This window comes from Enhydra lutris, unplaced genomic scaffold, assembly GCF_002288905.1.
Source record: "Enhydra lutris kenyoni isolate GAN:26980312 unplaced genomic scaffold, ASM228890v2 scaffoldscaffold35, whole genome shotgun sequence".
Classification (NCBI taxonomy): Eukaryota; Metazoa; Chordata; class Mammalia; order Carnivora; family Mustelidae; genus Enhydra; species Enhydra lutris.
In genome coordinates this window covers 7,606,732-7,617,979 of record NW_019154119.1, presented here as the reverse complement: position 1 = coordinate 7,617,979, position 11,248 = coordinate 7,606,732, and the positions used below count along the sequence as shown (strand labels likewise).

Sequence of the window (11,248 nt, the reverse complement as noted above, 5' to 3'; positions counted from 1 at the left end):
CACCATTCTTACTGTTGGCATGGAACACCCATCCAACTGTTAGCCCACACACACAGTGTTGCGGGGTTGGGCAGTAGGGATTTCTGCTAATTCCCTCTTTTTTTCCCTTGATCTTTCCTGGGTTCCATTGGCAAAAACCTCCTGCAGACTGACTCTACTGGACTGGTAGATCCGTGAAGGCTCATTCCTTTCAAAATGGGTGTCTGGTCTCTGGTTCAGATGTCCTCAGGCTCTGTAATCATTAACTCCTGCAGGAAGCTCACAAGACAGATTATCTATCAGAGCATCTGCTTCTGCTCAACTAGACATAGCAACTAGTGAAGTCCTGAGATGGAGAGAAGGCAGGAAAGAGATGGCGGTGAGGGGGTGGCAGGATGGGAGCCAGGTGGCAGGGGGCTAAGGCTGAGGAGGGAGATTGGCTTGTGGAGTGCTGTGTCCCTGACTGCTGGCTGTATGGTCGGTTCTGGTATCTTCATGTCACCACAGGGGGTCTTGGTCTACATAGGCAGCCCTGGGGCCAGTCTTGTGGTCTGGGCAGTCTGTGGTCTCCTGGCCATGATGGGTGCCCTGTGCTATGCTGAGCTGGGTGCTCTGGTTCCCAAGTCTGGGGGGGAATATGCCTACATCCTGCAAATCTTTGGCTCCTTGCCAGCCTTCCTGGTTATCTACACGTTTGTGCTGTTGGTCAGACCAGCCGCCATCGCTGCCATCTCTCTGAGCTTTGCTGAGTATGCAGTGGCTCCGTTCTACCCTGGCTGCTCCTTGCTGCCGCAGGCTGTGCTCAAGGGTGTGGCAGCCATCTGCATCCTGTCGCTGATGCTGGTCAACTGCAGGAGCTCGAGGCTGGCCACCATGCTGACGAATGTGTGCGCGGTCGCCAAAGTGTTCTCGTTGTTGGTCATCGTGGGGGGTGGGGCTGTGGTGCTGGGCCAGGGCCGTGGCTACACGGAAGCCTTTCTGTTTGCCTTCCACAATACCACGCAGCAGCCCGGGCGCATCGGTATGGCCTTCTACCAGGGACTGTGGTCCTTTGATGGCTGGAATAATGTCAACTATGTGATGGAAGAGCTCAAGAATCCGAAGGTGAGTCCGTGATACTTCTTCAGGGTGTGAGATCTCCAGACATCAGCAGTTCCAAGTATTGTTATTTGAGCTGACAAGACCATGAGACATCAGCTGAAAGTGGGGGCTCCCTGTTTGCAGTCCTGAATGCCAGCCCACCGTCTACCTTAATTTGTGTATGGAATTATATGAGTAATAATTTCCCAAGTGAGCACGGAACTTTATAGGACCATGCCTGAGGTCTCATTTGCCCTGTGAGGTAGGTACTCTTCCCCATTTTTCACATGGGAAAACAGGTTTAGAAAGAGGGAAGTGATTCTGAGGTCATGTGACTAGCGAGAGGCCATGCTTGATGACTCAGCTTGTTATCTATCTTGATAGTTGGAACATGCGGACTCTTGAGTTATTATGGAAATTAACTCTTTGCTGTAAATATATTTGCTTAGGTTGCTACTTCTTTTCTTTTTTTTTTTTCCTTTCCTGCAGGAATCTTTAATTCTCAGAGGATGAGAACTGAGTCTTTTCCTCTACCTCCCTGAGGCTGGCTAAGGGGTCTTTACATGTCTCAGCTCTCGATAAAAGCTCCCTGGAGGCGAGTGTTGGGAGAATTTGGGAGGAGACAGGGAGCTTGGAGGCTGAAGTCCAAGAGCAGAGAGAGATTGGGGTGAGGGCTGGAGTTCTGGGACCCAGTTTTTATTCTTGCATGTAAATCCTTGTGCTTCAGTCCCTGGCCTGTGAAACAAGATCTTCATAGCTGCCCCATCTACCTCACGGGGCTTCAAGGTGTCAGATGGCATAACCACTTGTGCATGGAGACAACAGCTGTAATTTGAGGTGAATGGCTAGTGTGTGCTCAGGTTGGCTCTGGGTGGGGTGGGAGCTATAGGGAGCTCATGGGGAGTAGACTACTCTCTCTGAACCCAGGCCCTGAGCTCAGAGCTGGTTGAGGGAAAGAGCAAAGGGCCCAAAGATGAGTGAGACGAGCTCCCATGCCATAGTGTGGATTAGCCACCTTTTTCCTGTAAAACATCAGAGAGTTAATATTTTAGGTTTTGCAGGCCACGAGGTCTCTGTCAAGATTACTCAAGTCCGTTGTAGCATGAAAATAGCCATAGGTAAACAAATGAGTGTGGTGATGGTCTCCCAAAAGTTTATTTACAAAAAGAAGCAGCAGGCTGGATTTGGTCCACAGGCTGTCGCTCGCTGACCTCGGGTGTGTGTATGGAGCATTTTTGACAAATGTGGGTTTCAAAGCAAAAACAAAGCCATGGCTCTGAATGCTGGACATTTGAAAGGCTGGTTCTCACTCCGCCCTCTGAAGCACATGTTCAGTGTATCTTCGTGTCACACTTCTTTTTCAAAAAAAACTGCAGAACCTGTGCCAAACCTGGGCCAGTCTTATGAATCTGAGCGAAGAGTTAAGGTGTTCAGGAACGAAGCCAGGAAATCCCACTGTTCTTGTGGTGCACCGTGGGGCTTTGCTGTCATAGCTCATCAGCTGGCAGGTGCGCTGTCCAAGATGAGTTAAGTTTAAAAGCACATGAGGTCCACTTCCCTGGGACTTAGCACGTGGCTGGGTCATGCATGGTGGGTCTTTGCCTGCTGAGGGTCCTCCACCATGAGGCCCATTGTGGGGGGCAACCCAGGACTCTGTTCCCCCAGCCCATCTTTGCCACAAGTGGCATCTTCTGGACCAGACAGAACAGGACTTTCAGGACTGGAAAGATGAGGAATTTGCTGTCATGCCTATGTAGTAGTTGGGGCAACTTCCTTTGCTTTTAGGTCCCCAGTTTTGAGAGCTAGAGGGGATGTGGAAGGACCCATTTTATATGAGACTCCATTGCCATCCTCCTGGCTTCCCGTGCACATAACTGTCACGTGACCTGCTAGGTCAGCTGACTAGCCTTCCCGGTTGTCTGGGGCTGAAGCGTTCCCAGGAATGCTGGACTTCGGGGGCTAAAAGCATGAAAATCTCAGGCAAACTGGGCTGAATTGGTCACCTATTGGTCACCCTTAGAGGACAGGACAGGGTGGGACAGAGGCTTGGATATAATGAAGCTTGCCTCCGCTTGCTGCTGCTACTCAGAAAAAAGAGATCGCCGGGAGATGGAGCAGTCAAGCAGGCCTTCCATATGTGGCGGGTTAGAGTTGAACCTTGAAGCGCTGGTGAGGTTTGTGGCAAAACAGCCAGGCAGAAGCAGTGTGAACAGGAACCCAGAGACCCAAAAGAACAGGGCACGTTTGTGTCTCAAGGACATTTGAAGGAGGCATGAAGACAGTCCCTGAGATCACTACTCTGTCCTCAGTGCCCCCATGCATTTCCTCCCATGCTTCCCTCCAGAGTTTTCTGTGGGGATATCTTGGCCCTGAAGAAAGCTCTGGAAATTGTTTTTTTATATCACGTTGAAGAACAGAAAATATGCTAACCAGGAGAGAGTCTTAAATGTGGGGAAGGTCTTACCTTACAGTGGGCAAGGAGGTCTGTGTGGGACGGTGGTATAGCTCTCCCCTGGATGGCGCTGTGCCAAGTCTGGAGGAGAACACCCTGCCTCTTGGTACAGCATGACCACTTCTCTGTTTCATTTGTGTTACCTTGTAAGTGTCAGTAACAGCAATGCCAGGTTCTGGTGTCCCGTTTGGTATGGAGGGGAGAGGCCCTGGGCTCATCGGTGCTTGCCTGCCCCTCACAAGGTAAGCCAAAGGACACCTAGAGAAAGCTTTTCCTTCCTCCTACTTCGGAGTTTAAAGATGTCTATCCAGGGTGGCCCACGCCTGGGGAAAGTTGAGTAGTTCTGTGGGTCCCAAGGGAGACCCCTTCCTTCCATTTGCTCTTGGCTCCAGAATGATGGCCAGGGCTGGGGGTGTGAAGTCGGAGGGAATACATTGATGTACCCAGTTTTCATGGATTCCTCCATTTTTACTGGATGCCTGCTCAGTCCCTTTCTTTTATTATTTTTGAAAAATTTATTTATTTTAGAGAGACAGTGAGTGAGCAAGAGTGAGCATGAGCAGGAGGGGCAGAGGCAGAGGGAGACAGAGTCTCCAGCAGACTCTGCACTGAGTGTGGGGCCTGACGCAGGGCTCGATCTCGCGACCCTGAGACCATGACCTGAACTGAAACCAAGAGTCAGACACTTAACCGACTGAGCCACCCAGCCCCTCAGTACCTTTCCTGGGAGACCATGGGTCAGATTGGCCCTTAGCTCCCAGTACAGCCTGCTGTGAGTTCCCACGGCCCCTCTGTCCAGGCCCTTCGTTCTGTTCCTCTTTGATGACCCTTACACCTCGCAGAGGCAGAGCAGTAGGGAGTCCCACTTTACAGATCCCCAATGACCCCCAATTTCCAGTTGAGGAGATGGAGGGGCAGAGTGGAACCCTTGGGAGTAATGGCCTGCAGTCTGGGCCTGCATTCTGGAGACCCAGAGATTGGGCAGGGTTGGCGTGGTGGGTCTTGGAATATTCCAGCTGGAAAGATCAATGAACAGCCAAGAAGGAAGATCTTTAACTTTCTTGTCCCTTCTCTGTGCCTCTGCTCTCACGGTTGCCCCTGCTGGGAATGCCCCCATCCCCACCAGCGGGAGTCTCTCCCGTTCTTCCAGGAGAGCCCAGCATATGGCCCTGCTCATTCTGGAAGTTTTGGTGATAGCGCCTCTCCCCGCCCCACTCCTGTCAGCCCCTCTGTACCTCCACTGCTCTGACTGGTTAGTGCCCCTCAGGGCCTCCCAGGACACCTGTTCTTTCTGTGTCCACGATGTGGGGCTGTGAGCACATGGATGAGGGGCACACCCGGGGCCCGGCATATTCCCTGTGGCCAGGATAGTCTCAGCACTGCCCGGACGAGCGTGTTCTAGGGCCTGAGAAGGACCTCCCCCGCTAACATGGGGCCTCTTCTCCCGGATCTTTGCAGCAAAACCTGGTGTGGGCGCTGCTGATCGCCATCCCTCTGGTCACCAGCCTCTACCTCCTGGTCAACATCAGTTACCTGCTAGTGTTGTCATCCAATGAGATCCTCTCCTCTAACGCTGTGGCCGTGAGCTGGGGGTGAGTAAGTCAAGGATGCGATCCTTGACCGCCGGGCAGACCATCCAGACTGGGGAGGGATAGTGCCCCCTGTGCATTTCAGCTTGCCTCTAGATGTCTTGCTAGCTCTGTTTCCTGGTGGTTGGCCTCCAGTTTGCTGCTGGAGTTCCTTCCCTTGATTCCTCTGTTGTCCTAGGAACCAGGTGCTGGGAGCCTGGGCCTGGCTGGTACCCTTGGCTGTCGCACTCTCCACGTTTGGCTCCGTCAATGGGATATTCTTCGGTGGAAGCCGTGTGTGCTATGCGGCTGCAAGAGAAGGCCACCTGGTGAGAGATGGGGTCCCGGCCGGGCGAGGTGCGGGTGCTGCAGGAGGAAGGACTGGAAGGACTGCAGAGGCTGAGCTTTCTCCTGCCTGAACTTAGCTCTGAGCCTAAGCCAGGCCTTCCCCTGTAAGACAGAGCCCTGTTCTTTCTAAGAATGGGATTAAAGCATCCCACCCCTCTCCATTTAAACTCTAATCCTTCGACTTCCGGGCTTTGGGAGATCACCATACAGGGTCACTGTGGAGCTTGTAGGTGGTGGGGACGTTTGTACACTCCGGGTGTGTGGGGGCAGTGGGTGAAGCCATAGGAGTAGAGCCAATGTGGATGCCCAGGGCCCTTCCCCCAGGGACTGTCCCTCTGGTAGCCTTTGTGGCAATGATGCTGAGTAACGGGCAGCTCCCAGGCGTCCGGGGCTGACAACAGCAAACATTCCATGTCGTTCATCAGTCCCTGGGTCCCCTGTGGCTCTGCTTCAGGCTGGGGTTTGTGTTCAGATTTCTTCTTTTGGGGCTCTGAGTCTGTTCTTGTCTCAGGGACCCAGGCCAAAGTATGTTTTTGCCTGGAGCAGGTGGCAGGGGTTGAAGAGACCAAGCCAAACCACACAAACGTATTTTGAGCCTCTGCTGTGTTACTCCTGCTCACAGTTCATTGGCCAAGCCCAGCGCCAATGGATGGGGAACCAGACAGTATTTGTCCCACAGGGGTGGGAGGGGGAGACTGACTATTTGCTGAGTAATAGTACAGTCTACCACAATAACCCACAGTCCTACTCCATGCTCCACCGGCAACTGCCCTACCCTTTCCTCCCCCTTTGTCTGTCTTCCCACCCTTGGTACCTCTTCCTGTGTTGGGGATGAGCAATAGAAAGTTGAACGACCTGGCCAGGCACCTGCTTCAGCTCTCTACACTCTCTCCCAGCTGGGTCTTGGCTGGCCTGGCAGGATTGGTCCCCCCATTCTGCATCCTGGGCCTGGTTTCACCCCAGGTGAGCCACAGAGATCTACACCCAGAAGCAGTGGAGACTGGGGACTATTAGGTTGGGCCCACTGGTGTCCAGAATGAATTTGGCCGGGGAAGAGGGCAGGAAGCTTCCCAGGGCATGTAGCTGCTGTGGCTCCCTGGGGGGCTGCCTGACAGCTGGCTTTGCTCCCAGCCCCAGCTTCTGTCCATGGTTCATGTGCATCGCCTCACACCAACTCCGGCCTTGATGTTTACCACCGCAGTGGCTCTGGTCCTGGTCATCCCGGGAAACTTCAGCACCATTGTGAACTTCTTGAGGCAAGTGAGACTGTCCTCCCGTGTGGGTATCTCATAGTGCCTTTGTGTGCACGCTCACATACACTCATTCACATATTTAAAAGTCCTCTGTGTGTGCACACTCATGCACACGTGTGTGTGTATATCCATAACACGCTTCTGGAAGCCCCTATGTGTAACTATCACATATATGCATGTATGTATACATATGTGCATGCACACTTCTAGAAGCCTGAGCTCAGCCATTGCAGCCATTCCCTCCCCGTTGTATTTCCAGATTTTTAAAAAAAGATTTTTATTTATTTATTTGAGAGAGAGACACAGTGAGAGAGAGCACGAGAGAGGAGAAGATCAGAGGGAGAAGCAGACTCCCCGTGGAGCTGGGAGGCCGATGTGGGACTCGATCCCGGGTCTCTGGGATCATGACCTGAGCCGAAGGCAGTTGCTTAACCAACTGAGCTACCCAGGCTCCCTGTTTCCCAAATTCAAGTGTGTCTCCCTTCTGTCTTGCCCTGTTTCCCAAAATTCAATGAGACAAGTGTTTCACCAAGAGGCAGATGAGCAAAAGGCTTGTGCTGTCTTTGTTATTTTTTTAATTCTTCCTTGTTCCTTTCCTCTGTCACCGGGATCATGTTGAGGCCATCGTCAGGCTTTACTCCCCACTACCTGCAGCTCTTGGCTGTGACATGATTTTCCCTTTGTCGTCTGATCTGTGTTCAGGACTCTGACCCAGCATATCTCTAGTGAACACAAGGCAGACTCACAGCCACACTGGGTATAGTCAGTGATTGGATCAAAGTGGGGAGATGTTCTGACCCCCTTTATTACCTTCTCTGGGGCAGAAATGATGGGCAGTTGTGCCGTCTAGCCATCCAGCCATAACTTTATGACCTCATCTGAAGCAGGGTTGGTGGGTGTGTCCTCACACCCACATGCGAGCGCAGCATCTGGGTGCAGAGGGAGTTCTCTGAGGAATTTTTTCATGCATTGTGTGCTCTCTCTTTTGTTGTCATAAGTATAATTAATTTCCTGGAACAGGATCTACAGTGCTTGATGTGACTTTCTTCAGAACATTGAGTAACAGACCTGGTTTTTCTTTTTATCTTCTTCCCATGAGAAAGGCTAAATTCATGATATGCCAAGAATAAATCAAACCCATGGCGAGCCCAGGGTTTCTTTAGACTGAGATTTGGGGGATGTGACCGAGAATGTTCCAGCACAGAGTGAGAATGTTAGGATGACACATCCCAATGAGGACACAATGTCTCCCCATCTTGACTGCCTCCAGGGACAGCCTGGTCTGGACCCTGTCTCCAAGGGCAGGTGAGGTTTTCATAGACCTTCATCAGCCACTCAGCTACCCACACCGGCAAAGACAGAGGCCAGGGGCTGGTTTGGGTGCTCCACGGCCTACCCTGTCACCAACTCTAAGGTAGGAGGATCTGCTATGAGTGTGTGGTCCCTGAGGAGAGCACAGGCTCCTTGAGATTCCACCAAACTCTTTCTTTTGGACACACATATGCACTTCCCTCCCTTTGAAAACTGTCCTCTTCTGTCCAGCCAGGGGCAGTCAAGAAAGGTCCAATCTGAAGCCAGGTGGGGGCCTGGGCTTGTGTACTTGTCACTTGGTGACTGAAGATGAAAGAGGAGGGGATACTCCCCAATGCATTCTTGTTCTTGGTGCCCCAGCCTTGCCTTCTTTCCTTAGCCTGCATGAATAAGGGGCTGGGGGTGGCTGAAAGGCCTCTGATGAGCTTGCACTTGTGCCCTGGGTTTGCATCAACAAGGCCAGCCAGGGCAGGGCCTGGTAGTGAGTGGCTTCTGTTTGCCTTTCAGCTTTCTTGGCTGGATCACCTATGGAACCACCATTGGCTGTCTCTTGTACTTGCGGATAAAGAACAAGAATCTTCCTCGACCTTACAAGGTAGACTTTGGAATAAACATTGGGCTTTTTCCAACCCTAGTCTGTGCATGAGGCAGATTGTTGGTCCACAGCCTCATCCGGGGTGGCCGCTGTCATATTTGGTAGAAGATGTCTGTATTTCCTGGGGGGGTGAGGGACAGCTGGGTCCTAGGGCCTTGATTCTGCTTGCTGGGGACTCATTTCTCCTCTGGAGGACTCTGAGGGAGAACGATGAGAGACATGTGCCCAGAGGAGGCTCCCACACAGTAGGACTCACAAAGCACAGAGAAGATCAAGCTGGGTCCCAAAGTCTTGGCTCCTTGGATGGCCCCCGTAACCCAGCACGTGGCTTTTCTGGCTAGGCAAGGTATGATGGCAGGGACAGGAAGAGGGGAGCTGGTGGCAGGTGGAAGCAACAGGTAGGCAGGCAGGTGGGAGGGACAGAGACCAGGGGCCACACACCCTGTCCCGTGCCTCTCCATCATCCAGTCTCTGTGTCTCTGGCAGGTCCCCACCGTCATCCCTGTCATCATGCTCCTTGCTTCCTTCTACCTGGTGCTCGCACCCATCATCGAGCGCCCCCAGACTGAGTTCCTGTACATCTTCCTGTTCCTGCTCAGTGGCATCCCGGTCTATTTCCTGCTTGTCTACTTCCGATGCCAGCCCAAGTGGTTGCAGATGGCCACCCTGTATCTCCAGCTGCTCCTGGAAGTTGCTCCAACCATTAAAAATGTGGACTAAAGGACTGGACAGGTGCACACTGCCCTCCTTGCTGCAGACACATCTGTCCCCACGCAGGCGGCCTTGCCAGATTTTCTGTAGGTTGTGCATAATCCCAATGAGTGAATGGAAGGCTAAATACAGCCACTGTGAAGCTTTGGGGGGTATCCAACCAGGACAGCATCCCCCTTTCTCTAAGAACTGTGCCTCCAGTGCAGGCGGATCGCACAGCCACATTGGTATTACGTGGCTGCCTGCCTGGGGATAGCTACTTGACGTTCCAGGTGGGCAGCATGAAACACATTCCCTTCTCTGGGGATCTTGGAGTTAGAATTCTGATGGTTGCCTCATCTGAGAAACGGTAAATTCTGGAAGCTATGTGGGACTGTCTTCTCTTATGTGGGCAGAGTAGAGAAAGCCCCCATGGAGAGAGGAATGAAGATACACAGAGAAATGGTGTTGAGAAATTCCTTGGTGCCTAAGAGCTGGGGTATGACCTGAGCAGGCAGCAGCCTTGGTCCCTGGCTGCTTTTCAGTTCTGGTCTCTGTCCTTCTGTGGCTCAACTGCCATCTGACTGTCCTTCCTGCTTTTTTATTGTCTGGGACAACGTGATACCTTATAATAAATTTCCAATTTTGGCTCAGGTGGGTTTGAGTGAGTTCTTATTTCTTGCAAATGGAAAAGATCTGGGTCTGACAAACCTTCTTCAGGAAGACATGAGACTTTAGTTCCTATTTAAAGCCTCCAACTGGCTTGAACAGAGAAAGAAGCAAGAGACAGATCCCTGGGAGGGAGGGATTTTGTTGGCTTTGGGTGAAAGGGAGGACTGTCAAATTTCTAGAAGAAAGGGTGGAAAGTTAGAACAGACCTCAGAAGGCTAATGCGGCTGTAGGACTAAAGAGAGGCAAGGGGGCAGAGGTATCTGGCTGCCCAGGGGAAAATGTGGGAAAGGAAGGATGATGACAGTGCCTAGAAAGACTGGGGGTGCAGCTTCTGAGTCCATCGGGGGGGGGCAGTCAAAAAGAGGAGGGGCAGGGACACTGTTCAGCACCTCTCCTCCCACAGCTGCACTGGGACACCTGTGTATGGCCTTCCTTTTATTGCCCAGATACGGAAAAGGCTCCCACAAGATCTTTCGGTTAAGTTTTCTTCTCACATCAACCAGTTCTCCATTTTTGCAACACCAACTGGGTGTCCAATGATCCCATTCAATTCTGACACTGTGTTGAGTTGATACAGACCTCCCAGAGCTAAAGGGCTCAGACACCAGGGACAGACATCAGTCTCAACTCTTAGCTTCCTGGATACCCGTGCTTCTGCCCAACTTGGTTAAACCCCTCCCTTCACAGTCAATCACTTGCTAGAATGACTCAGGACTCTGGAAAACACTTGATTTACTATTATAAGCTCATTACAAAGGATACAAGTCAGGAGGAGTCCGGTGGAAGAGGTGCATAGGGAACTTCCATGCTATGCTCTCTTTGGATATGTCGCCCACCTGGCACCCTGATGTGTACGCCAACCTGGAAACTCTCTGAAATCTGTCATTTGGAGGTCTTTATGGACATTCCATTTACGTAGGTGGATCAATCATTGGCCATCGTGATTGAATTCAATCTCCAGCTCCTGGGATCTCCCCAGAGGTTGGAGAGTTCCAACCTGCTCATCTGTCTTGGACTTGTCCGGAAACCAGTCCCCATCCAGAAGCTATCTGGGGCTCCCATCCACCATCATCTTGTTAGCATACAAAAGACACTCATCACTTGGAGAATCCAATGCTTTGGGAGCTGTGGGCAGGGAACTGGGGACAAAGACCTAATATTTATCTTTTGTTATATCATCCTTCTGAACTGTGAACTCTTTGTCAGTGCTGTTCCTGAGGACATGTTGCTTGTGAAATTCTAGGAGAAACTTCATATCCCTTACCCCAGCAGCACAGCCTACCTTAGAGAAAAGAAAATT

General features: G+C 51.8%; 1 protein-coding gene across 1 annotated transcript; it reads left to right on the top strand.

The window, feature by feature from the left end:
* The first annotated feature begins 330 nt into the window (after positions 1 to 330).
* On the top strand, positions 331 to 9,306 carry LOC111154202 (b(0,+)-type amino acid transporter 1-like). The gene is made up of 6 exons (XM_022513654.1): positions 331 to 1,083; positions 4,970 to 5,103; positions 5,279 to 5,408; positions 6,559 to 6,683; positions 8,499 to 8,586; positions 9,073 to 9,306. Exons 1-6 carry the CDS (start codon positions 331 to 333, stop codon positions 9,304 to 9,306), a joined length of 1,464 nt encoding a protein of 487 aa, XP_022369362.1.
* Positions 9,307 to 11,248: the final 1,942 nt, after the last annotated feature.